The sequence below is a fragment of the Anser cygnoides genome, chromosome 4 (genome assembly GCF_040182565.1).
Source record: "Anser cygnoides isolate HZ-2024a breed goose chromosome 4, Taihu_goose_T2T_genome, whole genome shotgun sequence".
NCBI lineage: Eukaryota > Metazoa > Chordata > Aves > Anseriformes > Anatidae > Anser > Anser cygnoides.
In genome coordinates, this window is record NC_089876.1 from 69,689,904 (window position 1) to 69,712,942 (window position 23,039).

The 23,039-nt window shown below is 37.4% G+C and overlaps 1 protein-coding gene across 6 annotated transcripts in view; it reads left to right on the plus strand.

Moving 5' to 3' along the window:
* CCSER1 (coiled-coil serine rich protein 1) overlaps positions 1-23,039 on the plus strand; it is a 685,984-nt gene that overhangs the window by 281,034 nt on the left and 381,911 nt on the right. For all 6 annotated transcript variants that reach the window (XM_066996360.1, XM_066996359.1, XM_066996362.1 and 3 more), the window contains one exon: positions 1,325-1,535. In XM_066996360.1, the coding sequence (XP_066852461.1) occupies positions 1,325-1,535 (211 nt within the window). The remainder of the gene's footprint in view (positions 1-1,324; positions 1,536-23,039) is intronic.

Sequence of the window (23,039 nt, forward strand, 5' to 3'; positions counted from 1 at the left end):
AAGAAAGTCACACTTGGAAAAATATCTTAGTCCTTCAAAAATATGCAAGTACTTAAAATTCAGAATCAGTTCTGTGTTACATGCAAATTCAAGTGGAACAGAAAATTGGAACTATATGTTAAATTAATAATAGCTGTCTTTTTCTTTACCACATATGCTAAAATTTTTAATTATAGTGAATTAATTTAGTATGAATATAGGTGTCATGCATTGCTATTATAACCCTTTTGTAATTTAGTAGCAATTAATATAACATTATTGTACAATGCAGCAATATTCTCAGATTTATTTTTCTTTCAAATTTGTCCTTTTCCTACTGGTTGAAAGTAAAATTGGTGCAATGTTATAGCTGTGGTTGATTTCATGCCAGAAAAAAAAAAAAAAAAAAAAAACCTTTAGTGCTTTTCCCTTAGCGGATGGAACATTCTATTCCGTCAAAATGCCAAATAATCTCTTTTAACATTATTTTGCTACTGTACTGTTAAATTTCTAGCTAATTGTGACTGATTTGGGCTGATTGAATCTGTGACCCCCTTTGGAAGGCTGAACAGCCTCTACTCATATGTTGTATGCTCCAGTTCCCTCAGCATCTTGTTGGTCTCTGCTAGGCTTGCTCCAGCGTGGCAAATTCTCACAGATATTAAAGGATGATTGTATGTATGCAGAACAGGATTTCAGGTGCAAAAAGCAAAATACTGTTATTCCTTTACCTCTAAATCTTTCAGAGTCTTTTTGTTGCCTTCAATGGATTCTCAACCACAATTAACGTTGTTTTATTTCATGTTCAGTTTAATTAGCTTCAATGGTAACTAAACTTCAGAGTGTGTACAGAATAATTATGTTTCAAATTCCAGTTTACATAATAACATGTTCATCTTATACCACTGGGCAGCCTAGAAAAGAGTATTTTCTTTGGCGGTTTTTTTTTTTTTTTTCCCTTGGTTTGGTATAAAAGAATGTGATTTATGCTTTTCAAAGTGCATACAGATTATGTGATTACTTTTTTGTAAAGGAGAACTGAAATATAATAGAGCCATGGTCTTGCCCATAGGATATTTTGTTTCAAGAAAATGCCTTTCTTCTGAAGGGCATAGAATAGAGCATGATTTCAATTCCTGTAGAAAATGGTAAATTTCTAAATGCATATTTTATTGCTAACGCCATATGGCCATATGTATATTATAAAAGCCATTCATGCTAGCAGACTCAAAAAGTGAGGGTGTAATATGTCCTTATTCTCAAAGAAAGGAAAAGCTGAAAACTGTAGGTTTTTCTTTTTCACCATTCACATTTCGGTGTTGATCTTTCTGTTTTCTCTTGTAAGGAACCTATCTCTGAAGCTGTCGAAGGAGGTAGACCAAGGAGAAGCCAGGTACCCACGCGTTAGCCAGCTGGCTGGCAGCCCATCTGTGGAATGGCCTTTTACTGGTCTGGAAGAAGGTGGAGGCATTGAATCTTTGCCCTTCAGACTGATGCTTCAAGATTGCACAGCTGTAAAGACATTGCTACTGAAAATGAAGAGGGTTCTTCAGGAGGTAATCACCCACTTATTTGATAAATCAATAGCTTTCAGCATTAATGAGTCAGGTAGCAGAAGAGGGTCAGAAAAGTTTATGAACTTGATGTCTTTAAATATGTCTTGAATTTACGGAATTGATGCAGAAAGGTAGTCCTGCCCCAACATGGCTAAGGTCAGAAAGTTTATACCGTAGCAGAGTTTAACTGATACTGCCATCTTGGTGTGCAGAGAAAAAAGCTGTTTTTGAGCTTTCACTAAAAAGGGGGTGGGGGAGATGGACTGCTTTAGGTCAAAATAAATTGTATTGTCTTCCCCTTCTATTTTGTGGCCTTTCTTTTTTTTTTTTTTTTTACATTTGTCAAATAGTATGAAGTCATATGCAATTTATTCAGAGGAGAGATGCAAAAGGAAAAAGAGACCTAACTAGGAGTATTAAAATTAAAGGTTTCACTCTTGGGTTTGTAAATGATGGATGAAGTCAGATTTCTTAGTCCATTATAACAATTTTAAGAGTGCTTTTCCTGTCCTGCTATATTGTTCTGCCTCTCCTATAGACTGCTTGTGTTGCTTTGAATTTTTTTTGACAGTTTCCAGCTATGGAACTATGACTCAGATAAATTTATGAAAAGCTTTCATCTTGGTGTCAGTACACTAGAGCATGCTTGTTCTTTGAGATCTACAAGAATTATTTTTGTTGTTGTTGTTGTTTTTGCTTTTATCTATATAGTTCATAGAATTGTAGAATAATTTAGGTTCAGAGGACTCTCTGGAGGTTTAGCCCCTCTGCTCAAAGCAAGGCCAATTTAGAACAGGTTGTTCAGGGCCTTCCTTGTCCACTTAATTTTTCAGTATCTTACTGGGAGGGCTTTAATGGAACTTCTCTTGGGGCATCCAGGCCAATATTTAATTATATTGTTGCAGGTTTTTTTTTCCCTAAGATATAATCAGAATTTCCCTTGTTGTAACTTCATCCTATGGTAAAATGCCATTTAATTAACTGAGATATTTAAATAAGGCCTTAGCAAGTTTTTTTTTTTTTCTGCTCATTTCTTGATCATCTGTATATAAGGTCAACCAACTGTAGTCCTATCTGAGAAAGTTTATTAAGGGTTTAGCCATGATAGTTGTCCATTAGTCCTCCAAAATAGCATGTTTTTTACCTTCCAGTTTGCTTCACATGGAGCTTTACGCTATTATGCTTCCTAATGGCCTCCTGTTTTGCTGAACACAGAACTGAAATAATTAATTCTCCATCACTTCCTGCTTATGTGATGTCAGGAGAGTGGATTAGAAGTTCTTGTACACTGAGCAGGATTTGTAATTGCATTAGAAATGCAAATAAATACTAAAGATTATAATATTACATGACACATCAGTTGCACTTAAGCATTGGAAGCATGCTCTGTTGCTTCTAGTTTGACTACTTCTATGTTTTGCTCAAAACCATTCTTTTTTTACCATAAAGGTAAGGATAAACATTTCTTTTTTTAACTTAGAAGTTCCATTACACTTTTGTATGACTCTACTATGATTTTCTGTATGGTGATATATTGTATGTTATAGTACTTTGTGTTTAAATGCATTCACCAGTTGATTTCCACAAAAGGAACGCAAGGTATTTAATATGACCCAGTTACTAACACCTTCTTAAGTAACTCATATTGATTTTATTTTTTCTTATTATTCATTACATTACTCTCACTTCTTCCTTAGTACCATATAATTTCCGTCTCCCCATCTGACTGTAACAGTATAATTCTGTCCCTTTCCTTTTTGTGTTGCCTTCCTTATGAAATCAAAACAACCTTTTTTTTTTTTTAAATTCTAACAGTTGGGTATTATGTGCTCTGCATATATAGTAAATATGTGCTGCAATTTAGCTCCCTGTTTTTTCAGCACTTTTGAGGTAGAATATCCCCCTAGTAGGAGACATTATTCCAAAGCTGAACCAAAGTCTTATTTGGTTAGAAATAAATGACCAATCTGATGATTATTTAAAACTCATTTTGCTGCCTTGAGTAGATTTTTAAGTGAGTGCCATGCATAATAGCAATGATAGAAAATATTTGGAAAATGCTGTAAAATGGTGCGGGTATGTAATTCTAGTAGCTCTAAATGAGAAATGATTCTTGATTTTTACAGCAGTATTCCAGTTCTGCTAATAAAACCACATACTAATTCTTAAAAGAAAAAATAATTTTTCAAGTTTGTTCCTTAACTACTCAGACTTCATATCTATATGAAGGAGTTAGCAAACCTGTCCACAGTGGGCTTCATCCATGGTATAAATGCAGGGGTTTGAAAGAGCAGTAACAAGAAAATATTCTCAAACAGTCTTTTAAACACATTGAAATACTAGGAATTAAACCAAAAATGGTATATTATTCAAAAGAACATAAGTAACGTAATACTGAATCAGGGAGTAGAGTGGCAGTTTTCAGGGCAATTCATGTGGGAGGGCACAAGCTTGGCCAGCTCAACCAGGGAGCAATGGTATCCATCCAGCAGAAGGCCGTGGCCTCGCAGCTCTGCACCCACCACAATTGATGGAGCAGCTCAGACAGAGCTCCAGGGGGAATGTGCTGCTACACAGGCATCAGGTTGCAGGGTGTGCCCTACTCTTACTCTTGCTGTGTTTCTCACAGCGTTCTTCTGGAGAAACTGAATGCTCGTGGCTTGGACAGGCTTATGCTTCGCTGGGTGAAGAACTGGCTGGGCAGTCAGGCCCAAAGAGTTGTGGTGAAAGGAGTTAAATCCGCTTGGAGGCCAGTTACAAGAGGTGCTTCCCAGGGCTCAGTACTGGGGCCAGTTCTCTTTAATATCTTTATCAATGATCTGGATGAGGGGAGTAAGTGCACCCTCAGTAAGTTTGCAGATGACACCAAGTTGGGCAAGAAGGTTGATCTGCTGGAGGGTAGGAGGGTTCTGGTGAGGGATCTGGATAGGCTGGATCGATGGGCTGAGGTCAACTGTATGAGGTTCAACAAGGTGAATTGCTGGCTCCTACACTTGGGGCACAACAATGTCATGCGGCGCTACAGACTGTGAGAAGAGTGGCTGGAAAGCTGTCTGGCGGAAAGAGACCTGGGGGTATTGGTTGATAGCTGGCTGAATATGAACCATCAGTGTGCTCAGGTGGCGAAGAAGGCCAAGAGCATCCTGGTTTGTATCAGAAATAGTGTGGCCAGCAGAACCAGGGAAGTGATTGTTCCCCTGTACTTGGCTCTGGTGAGGCTGCACCTTGAATACTGTGTTGTACTTGCTACAGCACAGACATCGAGGTGCTGGAGCATGGCCAAAGAAGGGCAACAAAGCTGGTGAAGTGTCTAGAGAGCTCCTCTTATGAGGAGAGGTTGAGGGAGCTGAGGTTGTTTAGCGTACAGAAAAGGAGGCTCAGGGGAGACCTTATCTTGCTCTACAACTGCATCAAAGGAGGTTGTAGCAAGGTGGGGATTGGTCTCTTCTCTCAGCAACAAACAACAGGACAAGAGGAAATGGCCCCGATTTGCACCAGGGTATGTTTAGGTTGGATATTAGGGGGGAAAAAAATGACTGAAAGGGTTGTGAGGCATTGGAACAGACTGTCCAGGGAAGTAGTTGAGTCATCATCCCTGGAGGTATTCAAAAGATGTGTAGATGTGGTGTTTAGGGATGCAGTTTAGTAGTAGACTTGGCAGCACTTTGTTAACGTTTGGGCTCGATGATCTTGGAGGCCTTTTCTAACCTAAATGACTCTAAGTAGCCTAGTTTGAATGGTGTGAACAAAGAGAAGATGACCTTGAGAAGTATTAAAAATTTGGTAATTGAGTGAAATGATTATCTTCGGAAGTATGGACATTTATACATTTATGTCACTTTTAAATTTTGAGTGAAAAATTCTAGGAAAATATAATTCCATAAAATTGAAATATTTTTTGAAGAATCTGATAAATAATTGATCTGAGCATATTTGGCAGGCAGTTTCCATGGAGAAAGTATCCTATTTCTATTGTAACTAGATGTAATTTCTTTTTATAAGGAATTCCACTTCTGCCCCGGCCAATATTATGTGTAAATCAAACACAGCTGTATGGAATTAAAACACACAAAAGAAAAATGTGTTCCTTACTCTTGAACTCTCTTGTATTTTTTGACTATGTCAAACATAGTCTCTGGCAGATTTATGTGGTATAGAAATGAAATACTTTATGCGTATAACAGTATAAAATAACTATAATGATTTTTAAAATTAATAGGATGTCACATGTTTTCATCCACTTTTAAGAATATAGAGAGCATACGATCTACATGGGGAAAATTATACAAGTGATTGGGAAAAAAAAAAGCTGCACTTTCTCTGTTTTATAGCTGATGTTATCCATAGAAGAACAAATTGGAGTAGTGTATACCTCTTTATAGAACAATAACACGTTAATTGAGTTAAAATACTAGCCCTGCTATTCAAAATAATCCTTGTTTTAAAGCACTACACACTACTTCTAAGGAACAACTTAATTATGATCTGCCAAAATATAATACTAGGTAGAGTGATATGTAATTTTTTTTGTTGTTGTTGCAGTTGCTTGTAATTGAGGAATCTATATGGAAAAACTGAATACAGTGTATGTTGTACTGTGCTGCAGATTTATTAAGCTGTGAATTTAGCTTGTTTTTAGCCTTATCATGAAAAGGGAAATTGAAGACATGACAGTAACTTGCAAAATTGAGAATGTTATTAGGTAATGTATTTAGTAAAAGACTAATGAATGATTGTTCAGTTAAAAGAATTAATTACCATTTCACTTTTACTGAAAAAGCCTTGAAATTGTCTAGTTTTGGTTATAAATAGCTTTGACCATACAAGTCTCATATGACAGATTGTCCCCTAATGTTTTGAGAACCTCAGTGAACAAAGCTGAAGGCAGTCTGGAGGACCCTAGCACGTGGGAAACTCAGTGATCCACCAGAAATCAGTTCAGAAAATAGTTTTGAATCTGTTCTGCAGCTTTGTCCCATGTATGTTCTATTTCTGACAGAATTTTGCAATAAATGGGCCAGCCAAGACCTATGACCGGCAAAGTTAGGGAAGGTTTTTGAAAAAGCACTACCAGAGATTAGCGTGACAGGCAGCTTGATTAAAAAAAACTCTTCAGTATATAAGACGATATAGGCTGTCGTGTAGCCCACTTGTGAATTACAGGAAGATCTTGGTCTCCTTATTCTCTTCACCTTGCTTATGTTTATTGAACTGTATTTTTTTTCCTTTAGATCTATGTGGTTTAGGACTTCATTAAGTAATAGCTTCTCTAATTCAGAAAACAAAAAATCAGACAAGAAAGATGGGGTATCATATACATGAAATTGGTAGATTTGTCCTCTCCTAGGGAATGATTTCTTTACTTTCTGACCTCAAATGAGCTTCTCTGCTCTGAACTCGCCTCCGACACAGAATATGCGTCATTGTCTTTTCCATATGCTGTACTATACTTCCTATGTTTTATTACATTTCTGGCCATTAATTGATTGATTGCATATAACCAATGAGTCTGTAAAAATAAGAGCATAGGTTCTTCCTCAGTTATTGCTGTCAACAATAATGAATATATGATGCCTCTTTCCCAAACAATATATGGGTTTTCCTGTACTCTTCCAGGTAAGACTGAAGTTATATCTGTCTGTTAACTTTTTAATGGTTTGAGATATAGCTAGCAGAGAGATTGTCAGATGCTGGCTACTTGAGAGAACATTTAAGGGCTTCGCCTTTGTCGAAGTCATTTGTAGAACATTTCAGGCAGAGACATATGAAGAAAGCTATTTTGGGCTTGTGCCTGGCAAGAGAGGGTCCGTATGCTGAAATAAACATAGTGGAAAAAATACAGCTATTTTGGGAAGGAATCCATTTAGTCAGTGGTAATGGGTTGCTGTTCAAAGTTTAGATGTTGAGCTTGTTGATCAATTTGGGCTGAAACTTAATGTCCTAACATAAAGAAAATCTTGTCTACATTTAAGCTTTTTTTCCACACGTCCTTAAATTCTTTATGAATTATATAGATTATCACTATATAATTCTACTTCTATATATTTTTATGAGGCTATCAAAAGTGATTGGTGCTAATCTAGAAAATTAAGATGTTGTCAGTCTGTTTGTGTAATTTGGAGAATAAATTGTTCAGTGCAGTACCCATGCTTTTTTCACAGCACTGTAAAACACCATGCAGGTAGTGGGGCTTTAGAAATCGAAGATAATTGCTACAATTAACAACAGGAATAAGTCACTCTGGACATATATTGCATATTGTGTTTAATAATTAATCATTTATTTTACTAAGGGAAATTGCAGCTGTCTGTGACTGTCATTAAAACTTAATGCATCCAATACAGTGTTTTTAGATTGTGTTTGAAAAAAATGAGAACTCTGGAAAATTATGTCAGAATCATTGTGAGACAGGCCATGACAGTTGCCTGAGACAGGGGACAGAGTCAGACCACTCAGTCTACAATTAGCTTGTCAGATATCACTGGCTACATTACTTCTCCCCATGCATCTTTCACCTTGTTGGTAAAATAAGCATAATTATAGAGTTCTGTTCTGTGCTGCTCTTGCAATCTACGAATGGAAAACACTAAAAGATAGCTAAGTGTGGTTTGCCATATTTTGCAACCCAATTACTGAGCAATATCGGATAGGCCTTGCACTATGTTTTTTAAAGACACTGAAATATTTCCTGCAATCCACTGTGAAATGCATTGTTTGCTAATATTGTTTGTTAGCCACTTAGGAAGCAATTGCAAGCCTAATACGCTTTAAAATACTTCAGATTTTCTTCCTTTAGATAAGTTTGTAATTAACCAGTGTAGCATTACTAGTTTGTTCAACATCTGCATTCAGTGCAGTCCCCTTTATCAAGTAATTCATGCTGGAAATTGGTAATTCCTTCATTTCATGGTATGTTGACATTACATATACCCATAGATTTAAATAACTAATAACAAAAATGTACCAGATTTAGTAGTAGGATTTAACTTCATAAAATTAAATTGCTTTTTAACTTGGAAATATCCTTTGACACCCTTGCCCAGCTGCTTGCAAAGAGAGAGCAGAATACCTTAGTACAAATACATAGCCGGTATTGGTTACTTTGCTAAACATTCTTAATGTACAAGAAAACAGATACTTTTTTTTTGCTCTTATAATTTTAAGGCAAGTTATGTAGAGAAAATACTATATCCAACATTGACGTGTGCTGTATCCAACACATATAGTACTTTGAAATAGTACTGTAATTCCAGTCCCAATCATATTGCGTATGTTTCTTAGCCAAATAAGCCTTAGTTCAAATAATAAAAAAAATGTGCTAGAGGACCATTAGACTATTTAAGTGCAAACAATACAGGTTTCATTGTGTGCAAAGTTGACAATTTCTCAAAATTATTAACTATTGTTTGATGGTACTTAGAATAAACATTTACCTCACAAGTCAAGGCGTGCTTACTCATTTAGAAGGCCTCATGTGGTTGAAGTTGAGCAATTTGGGGAACTGATTTAAAGATGAAGGGTTAAGACTGTTCTATATGCCTGTACCTTTGTACTTTACAGCAAGTGCTGTAAAGTACAGCAGATTGTGTTCGTTTGCTGACACTCTGAGTGTGAGGTTATGGGCTGGGACTGGCAAACAGCTCTGGGATTCTGCAGAGTCACGCTAGTCTCAGCTCAATGAAAAGCTATTCTGAAATAATCCAGCTCAGTTACCAGTTCATGCCATTGCTCACACTCACTACGAAAGTCCTTTTGCAGGCCACATTCAGAGTGCTTTTGAGCCACGTTTCAGACCAGTTTCAAATAAAATACACTTGATCTTTAATACTGAAAATTCCTCTTCCTCCTTTATATTCTGTTTCTTCCACTGATGACCTAGTGGATTAATCTTTGTAGACTACTTTTGTCTATGTTCCAGAGATTTATTAAAGCGAGAAAGTAATTTACCATGAAATACCTTGTCTTCCCACATGTACAGATCATGTTGGTGTGTACATATCTACTCCATGTATTCAGCAAGCGATTAGCTTCTTTCTTGGGTTTTGACATTAAACTTCTCCAGTGATTCCCTGAATGAAACATTTTCATATGGCACTTCAGTGGACTCCAGTTTGGCATGGATCTACATAGTGTTTTGCCACAGCCTCCTCAACAGGCAAATATTAGCAGTACCTTGCAGAGAAGCATGAAAAATAGCAACACCATTAATATGTAATGTCCCAACATTAGCAGTTCTGTGCAATTGTCTGTGATGAAATTGTGGCTGAAAGCCATAAAATTATAAAGCTACAAGAAAGAATCCATTTTCCCATTCAGTACTTGGTTTTGTTCAAGTTGTTGCAGGTCAGTCAGCTAAATCCCACCTGACCCTCCATGGCAATGGAGTTGATAACACCAGTTATGTTTTCTGATACATCTGCAAATACTGAAAAGTGCAATGTTAAATAATGAGCAAGCAACAGAAGAAATTCAGAATGTGTGTAGAATAAATTGATAATACTCTGTTCTTAAAAATAGCTCATGAGTAATTTTGAGCTAAATGACACATTTAGTACAGGTGGTAGATGGAAGGGTTTCTGGTAAGAAAACAAGTAATACTCCCAAATCTAACAACATTCCCAATGAATTAACCAGTTGCACTCAGGGTTCACTATAATTTAATTTCCTACACAAATTTACTAGGATTGAAGATATGGAAATACTAATTTGTTAAACAACTTTTATGAAGAAGCATTTACTATGAGACTTATAGATGGTGCCATTACCTTGAAGTACAGTTGGTTAAAATCAGAAAGATTTATCTTAGTTGAAATAGTTTGACAACTTCTGAACTTTCACAATTCCTGATATTCTAAGATTGTCTTATTCACAATAGGTTTAAGAGACATGCTGGTACAGAGAAATGACTAATAATATAGACAAGGCAGTAAAATTGACAGTATGCAACTGTTGCCATAAATGGATGTACAAGAATAGAAATGTGATAGGGGAAAATGAAGGTCTAGTTTTCAGGTAATGGAGTATACATGTAATGCATGTAGTTACCTATTTAAATATTTGTGCTTGTATATAAGCATAAAGATGCTTTTCCAGAATTAAAATTTAATCTCTTAATTATCCTTTAACTTTGATCTGCCAGCATTTATGAATCAAGTCCTAGTGTAATCAGAAGAGAAATTCTCACAGTTCACAGCATGGATCTTGACATATCTTTGTGTTGCAGATGTATTTAATGTTTTCTGTACACAGTGTATACCGTTACTTTTTAGCCCAGCCTATCAGAACAGTGCTGATTGTTTTCATAGTGGAAGAAACAAAAAACACAAAAAAAGTTACTGCACTTTTATGTATTCATTATTTAGGCCATAGCAATAGTGATGATTCCTTGTGGTCTGGCTCTGCTTTATTTCATGAATTGAGTGCATCCTCGGTAAGTTTACAGATGACACCGAGCTGAGGGGAAGTGTCGATCTGCCAGAGGGTAGGAAGGCCCTGCAGAGGGACCTGGACAGGTTGGATCGATGGGCAGAGGCCAATGGGATGAGGTTCAATATGGCTAAGTGCTGGGGCCTCCACTTTGGCCACAACAAAAGCTGTGCAGAGGAAAAGGATTTTGGGGTGTTGGTCGATGCTCTGCTGAACACAAGCCATGAAGGCCAATGGCATCCTGGCTTGTATCAGGAATAGGGTAGCCAGCAGAACCAGGGAGGAGATAATCCCCTTTTACTCTGCTCTGGTGAGGCCGCACCTTGAGTACTGTGTTCAGCTTTGGGCCCCTCACTACAAGAAGGACATCGAGGCCCTGGAGCGTGTCCAGAGAAGGGCTACGAAGCTGGTGAAGGGCCTGGAGCACAAGTCCTGTGAGGAGCAGCTGAGAGAACTGGGGTTGTTTAGTCTGAGAAGAGGAGGCTCAGGGGAGACCTTATTGCACTCTACAGCTGCCTGAAAGGAAGGTGTGGGGAGCTGGGGGTTGGCTTCTTCTCGCAGGTAACTAGTGATAGGACTAGAGGAAGTGGCCTCAAGTTGCACCAGGGGAGGTTCAGGTTGGAAATGAGGAGACATTTCTTCTCAGAAAGAGTGGTTAGGCTTTGGAATAGGTTGCCCAAGAAGGTGGTGGAGTAACCATCCCTGGGGGTGTTTAAGGAAGGGTTGGACGTGGTGCTTAGGGACATGGTTTAGTGGGTGACATAGGTGGTAGGGGAATGGTTGGACCAGATGATCTTGGAGGTCTTTTCTAACCTTAATGATTCTATGATTCTCTTTCTTCGTAGGTTTTCATAGTCACCGTGAGTTCTCCTTTACAGAAAATATCATCCATGAGACTGAATGCTCACTGATAAGGAATGTAAAGTTAATTTATGCTTAGAATTATTATTGCTATTATTAAATTGAAAAATTTCCTGTGGTTTTACTCCTGGGCTCAATAAAATTATTTGGGAAGCTGTCAGGTAAAAGCATACATGAGCTTAAAAGAGAGGATTCTTTTGTTTATCAGCAGTTTGTATTTCAAATATATGTGAAGATAACGTATCTAGGAACAAGGATTTGCTCAGAAAGAGCTCACATCGGCTCAGTAGAAACAGCATGTCACAAACGGGCTAAACGAAGATACAGGTTGACAACCACTTCTCTTATGCCTTTTAAGCAGGGTTGAGATAACTAGAATTAGTGGGTGACCGAGGATCTATGTATTCTATGATTTGTATTTCTCCTATGTGGCTCTAATTCTACTGTCTGTATTTTTCAAATCGTTGATTTTTATTTTTATTTCTTTATATGCGGAAAACAGCTCTTGGGTCACAGCTACAAAATGTTGCTGTGGAAAAAGAGGGCCAGGTTTTCATTACTTGTCACCCATGCAAAATGTCTTCTAAACTTGTTCTTCGCTTTTGATGTAACCTATCTTATGAGTTTACCTCAGTGATGAAATAAATGCCTGAATCTTCAGCGTATAGCCTTGCTGGCCCTGGTTGTCTATGAAGACCTTTCCTTCTATTAAACTTCTGGCAATAGCACAGATTGCGAGCAGTTTTGGGGTCCATCCTTTTGATGTGAGAATGTTCATTTTTTCTTTTCTCCAGTCCCTTTTTTTTCCCCAATTAGGAGACCTAGAAATCTTTCCTTCCATTTTCTATACTTCATGATGCAGCATTGGATCAGACAATATTCTTAAGCTTGTACTTGTAGCCTATCTGATACTTAATTTCTCATAAGGAGTGCTATGGAACAACAAAAGCTTTCAAAATAAGACTAGCATGGGGTATGTAGAAAGAGATGATTTAGTGTGCCTAGAATTTATAGATAAACAGTTTACCTGCTTGGATTTTAACTATGTGGTAGTACTTATGGGATAGTACTCGCTCCATCAGAAGGAAGAATTTTTTATTACATAGTACGGGAAACAAACAGGAAGAACTGGAGATGTGTGCGTGATCACACGGCTATGATCTCATTACTATCACAGAGACGTGGTGGGATAGCTCACATGACTGAAATGCTGTCATGGAAGGGTACATGCTTTTTAGAAAAGGCCAGTCAGGAAGGTGAGGTAGTGGAGTTGCTCTTTATGTGAGCGAGCAACTGGAATGCATGGAGCTCTGCTTAGGGGTGGATGAAGAGTGAGTTGAGAGCTTATGGATAAGGACTAAAGGACAGGCTACCATGGCTGGTACTGTTGTGGGTGTTTGCTTCAGGCCACCTGATCAGGAAGTAGAATCATAGAATATCCAAAGTTGGAAAGGACCCACAAGGATCATCGAGTCCAACTCCTGGCACCGTACAGGACTACCCAAAGATCAGACCATCCATCTGAGAGCATTGTCCAAACACTTCTTGAACTCTGGCAGACTCAGGGAATTGACCACTGTCCTGGGCGGGGGGGTGGGGGGGGGTCTGTTCCAGTGCCCGACCACCCTCTGGGTGCAGAACCTTTCCCTAACACCCAGCCTGACCCTCCCCTGTCCCAGCTCTATGCCATTCCCTTAAGTCTTCCCTTAGAGGCTGACCCTCCAGCCGACATCTTCCTTTCAGGCAGTTTTAGAGAGCAATATGGTCTCCCCTGAGCCTCCTCTTCTCCAGACTAAACAACCCCGCTTCCCTCAGCCGCTCCTCACAGCACTTGTGTTCTGGGCCCTTCACCAGCTTCGTAGCCCTTCTCTGGGCACGCTCCAGGGCCTCGATGTCCTTCTTGTAGTGAGGGGCCCAAAGCTGAGCACAGTGCTCGAGGTGCAGCCTCACCAGAGCAGAGCACAGGGGGACGATCACCTCCCTGCTCCTGCTGGCTGCACTATTCCTGACACAAGCCAGGATGCTGCTGGCCTTCTTGACCACCTGAGCACGCTGCTGGCTCATGTTCAGGCGAGCATCAACCAACACCCCCAGATTCTTTTCCTCTGCACAGCTTTCTAGCCACTCTGCCCCAAGCTTGTAGCGGTGCGTGGGGTTGTTGTGGCCAAAGTGCAGGATCAGGCACTTAGCCATGTTGCCCCTGTTAGACAGGGAGGGCTTCCAGTACCTAAAGGGGGCCTACAGCAAAGCTGCGGAGGGACTCTTCTTTGTCAGGGAGTGTAATGATAGGACAAGGAGTAATGGCTTTAAACTAAAAGTGGGTAGTTTTAATTAGATCTTAGGAAGAAATCCTTTACTATGAGCGTGGTGAGGCACTGGAACAGGTTGTCCGGAGAAGTTGTGGATGCCTCGTCCCTGGAAGTGTTAAGGCCAAGTTGGATGGGGCTTGGAGTAACCTGGTCTGATGGGAGGTGTCTCTGCCCATGGCAGGGGGTTGGAATTACATGATCTTTAAGATACCTTCAAAACCAAACCATTCTATGATTTTATGGTTTCTATGAATTGGAGTATTGAAACTGAACATTCAAGGTAAACTTTAAGATAACCCTGGATTAAAGTATTGCTAATCGTATCAAGCTTTGAAAAAACAGTCTAATATTATAAGTGTATTCTGGCTACTTCTTTTCTTCATTTAAGATCTCTTTCAAAGTTCATTGATGTAGTGGAGAGCTCCGTATTGGTGTTAATGTGCTTTGGATAACTCCCTATGAATAACACAGTGACATGAATTTGTATTCATAGTTTATAATTGTATACAGTTGCAATTATAACTTGCATACAAATTGTGGTGCCAGACTGCCTTTTTTCATTGTGACTGGGGGGAGGGAGATATAAATGTGGTATATAGCTCTAATTTTTTTAATATATTTTTATAAAAATTAAATTAGTTGTAGACACAAGTGCCATTGTAATATGTACGTGAACATACAGTTCTTACAGATATACCTAAAATAAGCCCACTGTTTCTTGATAATTACACCAATAGGGGTTAAAAAAAAAAAAAAAAATCCTTTTTTTTTTTTAATACAGAATTTTGCTTCTAAAAACTGTTACCACGCTAAAATTATATTATTCCAAATAGAAAATGTTTTTAAAATCTGTGTTTCTTAGCAGGTTGTTTAAATACTGATCTTTCCTACTCTATGCCATTTTGTCTATCACTGGACTGTTTTTTTCTCAATTGTTTTTTCTAATTAATATGGACTTTTATATATTATTTTCTTATTCACGTGATTCATATGTTTCTTAGTTATGTCTTTTTTTTTTGAGATGCTGTTATATTATGACAGCGCTGGCTTAAGTATATCTTGAGCAATTTATTTGGGCAATGTATTAAATCTAAATATAATTATTTAATATTTATATCCCAAGTTTTCTCAAATTTTACGTGGTATTATTTGGATGGATTATTTTTCTCATATTCACTTCACTTTTCTCATATACACTTTGGGACTTGCACTATGTATCACTTAACTGGACAGAATTAGTAAGAATTAGTGTACAATTATATGCTAGTGTTGGGATTAGTATACAATATTCTTATTATTTTGATGTTGTTCAGTTTCCTCCCCCCATATTTGTTTTACATATATCTCCACAGGAATACTTTAGAGGATCTTAGAGAAGCATTTTTTAATATCTTAACAAGCTTTTAGAGATAGAAATAATCAAGTTGTTTAAATTGCATCCTTAAGCAAACTTGTACTATGTTTGGTCCTATGATGTTGTCATAACATAATTATGTATTCTCCATAGTATTTAAAACGGTATGTTCATGTGTACAGATACCTAAAATACAGCATGGTCTTATGGATGCTACTGGAAAACAGTTGAGATTTTGGTAGTTTGATGGCTTAAGAGTCTCATAGAATATTTTTCCATCAGAATTGGAGAAGTCACCTTCATGTAATGGTGAATGGAGAAGTCATGTAATATGGTGACAGAATCATCCCAGGTCTTTAAAGTCAAAGCTTATCTGGATTTTTCTCATTTGTTCTTTTATCAGAACCATTATATAAATATATGTATCACTATACATCTATTCATCTATTCTAATGTTCAAGAACATATAATTCTCGTGATGAATTTTTTAAGATCTCATTTAGTTTTGCCTGTGCCACGTTAACAATTTAGTTTTGTTCCATTTTCTATAGAATGAAGATATAAATGATCCTTTTTGAAATGCCAGCAACTGAAAATATGTATTATTCTAAAGCTGTTTCAATGTGTCAGAATAATCAAAAGCTTCATAGTCATAGACGTATTTGTCACTCATATCTGCTTTTGGGAAAATGCAGTACCAACAGTGATTAATAGCTTTATTCATATATGTTATTTAGAAAGTCATTCTTTGCAAGTTACACCTGAAAAACCCTTCAATGTATCCATCTTTGTTTTAATGTAAAATCTCAAATTCTTGTCATGCTCTGACATATGGTTGCACAAAGGAAGCAAAGACACAAAAATGGGAACAGGAGAAAAGCCATGAATTAAGAAATCAATATGGGCAATATAAATGCTTCTCTGTAAGGGCTGTTGTTTGAGGTAGCCTGGCACTATGACAGACCTGCTTCTCTATTTGCTGTTTGCCGAAGAAAGTAATTTATCCTGACAGTAACTTTGCCAGTGCTACAAGAATCCCATTTCAGTAAGATTAACAACTTCTCCCTTCTTTCTAAGAACAAATACACTTTATTACTTGTTTCTGGATCATCTTGTCATCTCTCTTACTGTGTTTCGTGTGTGCATGTTTTAGCAATTCTTTTTATGAACTCCTGTAATAAGATCTATTAGCTGAGCTTTTTATCTTTTTTTTTTTTTTTGTCACAAGGCAACATTGCATCGTGTAAGAGCTGAACCTCTGCTTTGCTGCCCTAATTACTCCCAATGTTTAGCCTTCTATTTGTTTAACACGTTGAGAACTATTTTTTTTTTCCTCCTCAATGCTATCTTCTGATGTAAAAATGTGAGCTCCAGCTGTAACAGAAAGCAGAAGAACAAAAGCTTGGGATAACCACTGTTCCAGGCAGCTTTTGGAGCAAACACTTGAAGTATTTATGTACTGACTGCTGACATTCTCAAATTATCTCCTGTAAAATACTGAGTTTCTGTGAGGTGTGTACTGATGTAGCAAGGTCAGCAATATACAATGTATAATTTGTCCAGTTCATCCTCAGGTTTGCAGTTAACGTGCAAGAGTTTTCCTCAAGCCATTGAGTAATCAAAATCTGCAGTACTCAAATGCAGCGCAAGTTTGCCTGCCCTGTACCTTGTCCCAGGTGTGCCAGGGCACTTAGGAAAATAAACCAAGAAACCCCAAAGCAAGCAAAACAATTTCACAGCTTGCCTTGAAAATCTGCCTTTATGCAGATTAGCATGAATTTTACACTAATGGTCTCATTTCTAGTAGTAAAAAGCCATTGTGACACCTGGGACTTTTACTATGGTCTTCATGTCAGATTGGCTGCATAATACCTAAAATGAATTAAAAATGAAGTAAATAGCACAGGAGACAGTGTACAGTGGGAATTCTGAAAGTGTGCTTTGGCCCATGGTATTATTCATGCCTTTCTTGTTCCCAACCACTAAAGCAACAAATTGACTGAACTGTTTGAAGGAAAAATATTTTAGAAGATGGGGGGTGGGGTGGGGAATAAAAAAATTATGTAACATACAGGTTTTATTATAAGTTAGGAGTGTTCTGGTAGTAAAATCATGAGAATTAACATAGAGCAAGATTATTATTATCTTTTTCTTCCTATATTAGGTTTTAAGGCAGAGCTGTATCTAGCCAGCAGAGTGCATTGATAGCTTGTAACATTGGCAGATAGAGAAGTGCATGTTATGTACCAGTGCCTATGAGCAGAAAGGCTGTTTGTACCAAATAAATGTTTAGTTTCATATTGTGATTGGCGAAGTACAGCTGAAGTTAAAATTGCATTAATGAAAACTGGATTCATTATTTTAATAAGACAAAGGAAGCAACTTTTTTTTTTCCTGATTTTACATGGACTCATTTAAAAAAAAAAAATCTTAATTTTCACTGAAAACAAGAAGTCAGCATTATTCTCAGCTTCAAACAGCAGTCTGCTTCATGTCATGGTCTTACAGCATATGTAATCAAATAATCACTTTTTGTCTTGGATGTCTGACTTCCCATTTTCTGCTGAAGTCCAATATGTAGCAGCTCCATTGTAGCATGATGTACAGGCCTTCTTGGAACGGAGCTTGAAGGCAATCTGACAACTTGAACTTGCAAGTTGCAAAGTAATGAGTGCACTGCATATGGAGGCCCTGCCTGTGCACTGACCGTCTAGAAGGCCTAGAGAGCCTACTTCGATCAACCATCCAAGCTGGACCATGACATGAAATAACTGGGGTGCCCACTTCCATTCTTGTATCTAAAGCAAATATACAGTGACAGTTCCTGTAACAGTGGCTTTTCTCCACATAGAGTGTCTAGAAGAGAATATTTTTGAATCAACTTGGACTTCAGTAACGTTAGATAATGAACTTAAGACAGTTACTGTGGTGCTTTAACTTCTGCTGCAGTAGACTGAAAGAAAATCATGACTATTAATTTACAATTACAGTCATTTAGCTACTAAATGCTTTCTCTCCCCTCCTGAAAACTACTTTTAAAAAGCACTGAAGTTTAAATTTTGCAATAGTTTAAATTTTGAGAGTGAGGCATCTCAACAGCTTGACACACACAAGGCTGTTATGGGCAACGAGAATCTTCTGTGTCCCTGCAAGGTGCTGTTTGTTTGTAACTTCATTCTTTGCATGCTAACAGTGAATAGTGCAGTCATTAGTTTTATTTTGAACGTCTGCCTGTTGCAATTGTCTTGTCTTTGAGTAGACTATAAAAAGGTCCTTGGCTGTGAAAATTAAAAAAACTTTGTTGTTACTGCGACTGTGTAGCACAGAATTGGTACAATACAAGTTAGCTCAAGTTAGTACTATTTACCAAAATAATTTTTATCTATAACTAGAATAACTATTGTCATGCTTTAATGTAATTTTAAGACTTTCTCAAGTCAGATCAATCCCTGAAGTTACATTTGTTCAAAAGGTCTCTCACTCACCTGTACTTTTAGTGCACCCTTGTATTCCAGATACCACTTTGGATAAAAGGCATATTAAGTCTGTTTTCAAAAGTATGGATGGTGCTGTTCTTGATCTGCATCTTACATTTGTGCTTTAAACATTCCTCTTTTTTTTTTTTTTTTTCATGAATGATGCTAGATGTGAAAATTTGGGAATATTTTGTGAACACTGCAAGATACTGGTATTTTGCTTTTTATTTGCTTTATGCAGAGGTGAATTAATTTTTGAAAATTTATGCTGCTGTATACCACTGGCCTCTTGCTCTTCATATGCATATTACTTTTTGTAATGTCCATCTTTTTCAGACTGTCTGATACATAAAAGGTCAGTTCAAGTCTTTCCATTAACCTTATTAGGCACCAATTGAGAGAAGACTCCAAAAGAGTCTTTCATCTCCTGTTTAATAAATGTTATAGAGTTTAATGTAGAATGATAAACCTTTGTTAGGCTGTTTTGGTTTATCTGCCAAAAATAAATAGAATACTCTACAGGAACTGCATAACTTTTTTATGGTTCAAAAGACCTGTTAAAAACTTAGCATTTACTGGGGAACCCTGTACACTGGTTTTGTTGTATTTTCAACTTCACTGATTGTTAAAAGTCAAAAACAGATCAGTCTCTAAGGACGTACAGCTCTGTGCTCAGGACAAGTGCATGTTTGTATGCCTAACAATATTGCACCCTATAAAATCTTTACAATTTATGTTTTGCAAGTCATATTCCTAAAATATTCTTTTTTTTTTTTTTAATAATACAAATTACCATATTAATTGCTTCTGAAGACAAAAAGTGTAATTTTAAAGATAGCTAGTGTGTGCATACATGTAAAATGATTTTTGGAAATAGAAAGAAGGTTGTCTTAAGTTCCAGTACAAGTGAGATAAGGGTTGGTGTATATATTCTGACTTAATTTACAGCTTCAGATGAGAACATGCCTTTAGGCCCAATCTGCAGGAATTTTAGCACTATCTGAAAAATTTGCAGTTGTTTATTTGTCTTTTTGTACTGTTAGTTTTTCAGCAGGGTGGTTTAATCAGATGCTGAGTAGAAGAAGTAATAGATCTGAGAAGAAAAGACAAACACAGCTTGGGAAACAAGAAATAAAACAATATAGTAGGCAAAGAACTAAAGGCTTCTGAGATTACTTCTGAGCTGATTTCTTGGTGGGAACAGACTTTTTTTTTTTTTATGAAATATGTTTGTGTGGGAGTTGAGCAAGTTGTGTAAAGCTTCCAAGAAGCATTTTTAAGTAGACAGGTTTACCTGCGTAACAGCTGTTAAACTATCTTCAGTATAAAATGTCTTCAGGGAGTAGAAGCTGTTGTTTTAGAAACAATGTACAAGATGGCAAGAGCTTGATGATTTCTTCCACTGAGCTGCTGCTTCTTTCTGTTTCAAAAATTCTGACAAATGTTTCCTGTAGCTTTAGTTTTTCACTCTGAAAAGTATGATAGAAGCCCAGGAGATTTAAATCTGGTGCTTTCTCATTCTCTCATATAAAATATATTTTGCTCTATACTCAGACTATGGAAGATCAATTGGGATAGTCAGTCTTTCAGCACATGTCAACATGAGCAGCTGGTAACTGCTTCTCTTAGAGGAAGTCCAAGGAAGAAATGATATCTTGTTTCCTGCCTTACTCTCCTTTTGGTCTAGGGAAGGTCAGGGAAGGAAAACTACTCCAGTTCTTCATAGAGAGAATCTCATTTCCCATCTTGTGCCTGTTCTGCTACTCTGACTTCAAGTCGGTAAAACTAAAGTTCTGCCTTCTTTTGATATATAGCTTCAACGTCTCTTTCGCAAGAAGGGAGAATTCATAGGGCAGCCACCAAGGGAGTCATTAGATCAGAACAATTTCTGGGTAGGACGAGTAAGGTTGTAGGAGGAAATAATTTATTCTTCTACATGGCTGAGAGTGCACCAGCAAAATCTGACTTCCTTCTGAGGATTCCATGTACAACCTGCCTTTAAGTTCAAATTAGGCAGCACTTACTAGCATGCAGGTCACTTGCAAACACATACACGATGAAAGTCTGCTTTTTTGAATTTACCTGTGAATGTATAATATAAATGTGAATTTTTACAGCGCCTCTGTGAATGATAATCTGAGATTCGTCATGTGTACATTTAGCTTTAAATATTGAAGACTACATGAGCTAAAACAGACAACCAACTAGACAGTTCTTCCTAAAAAGAGGACTAGAATTTATGAATTACATACATCCTACTTATATTTCCAAATGATGAGCCCTTTTGAATGGTGAACATGTTTCCTGCTTGATGCTTGTATAGACTTTTTTTGTTACTTAGAAGTGCACTTGCAGATTGCAGAGCCAAGGAAGTTTCACATTATGAGAGAACAAACTAAACACTGCTGCTGAACATAGGGGAAGATTAAATTATCTTTTTAAAAATTTGTCAGTCATTACACATGATGGAAATCTTAAACTTTAAATTGAAACTTAGTGGAATAAAAATAGCTGGGAATAAAATTAAAACAGAATATAGTGAAGCTAACCTCTTTGAATGGAATACCACTTTTAAAAAGTTCTAATAAAAGATCTAGAGGACGCAAAATACATCTTTTTCAGTCTGGAGAAAGATTGATAGCCTTAAAATGTGTCTCATCTTGCCAAAATAATCTTTATGCTAATGGACATTTCTTATAATATTGCCTATAGGTAATTAGAAATTATGAAAGAGGGCAGGAGACCTTGAGTTCACATTAATAAAGTAGTACAGTGAGGGAGGATAGGGAATAGCTAATGTGTACTGCTGTCTGGCAGACAATAGGAGAGATTATTGAAAGGATATTTAATTTTGATACTAAATCAAAATTGTGCTAGAAGATGGAATACAAACTTTTTTTTTTTTAAAGGTTACAATTAGATCTTCTTTGGCTGTTTTTAATTATAAGTTCAAGAATAGTAAATGATTTTCTTATAGCTACTTCCTCTACTGAGAAGAATCTTCCAAAGATGTGGGGACCTTTGGGTTTGCTTTTCAATATGATAAACTGTAGTTTCCATCTACTGGAGAAAATGGAGAGGAAAATACTCAAATGTATATGAGGGGGAAACAAATGTTACAGATGGTGGATAGGAGTATAAGCTGTGGAAAATGGAAAATTAAATATATCCATCAGTATCTGTCTATAAGTAATAAGAGCCATCCTTCCTGAGGCAGTTTCCTACTATGTGCAGGGGAAGGAAATAAGAATACAAGAGCTGAAAGATTTTTCAAAAAAGTATTAAGGTGTAAGAGGAGCTTATAATTAAAGGACTTCAGTGGAATGGTTTGTTTATATTCAGACAAAATATATTTGAATATATTATATTCATGAGTTCTGAGAAACACAATGTTAGGGATGGTGTTGTGCTTCCTCAAGATTTCTAATTTGAGTTCCATAAGTAAAAGATGTCATATAGAACTGAGTGACAGAGGCAGGTTGACTTTATTCATCTCTGAGAAATGCTGTACTGGTACTGATTGAACTGGTTCTAGCTACTGCTAGAACTCTGAAAGTTTTGGGCGGAATTAACCCTGGTTTGCTGTAGCCATGATTATATAAAGTTGAGCAAACACTTTGTTGGTTCAGCACATTCAATTTCTTCTAGAAATCATAGAATCATTAAGGTTAGAAAAGACCTCCAAGATCATCTGGTCCAACCATCCCCCTACCACCTATGTCACCCACTAAACCATGTCCCTAAGCACCACGTCCAACCCTTCCTTAAACACCCCCAGGGATGGTTACTCCACCACGTCCGTGGGCAACCCATCCCAATGCCTGACTGCTCTTTCTGAGAAGAAATGTCTCCTCATTTCCAACCTGAACCTCCCCTGGTGCAACTTGAGGCCATTCCCTCTAGTCCTATCACTAGTTACCTGTGAGAAGAAGCCAACCCCCAGCTCCCCACACCTTCCTTTCAGGCAGCTGTAGAGTGCAATAAGGTCTCCCCTGAGCCTCCTCTTCTCCAGACTAAACAACCCCAGCTCCCTCAGCTGCTCCTTACGGGACTTGTGCTCCAGACCCCTCACCAGCTT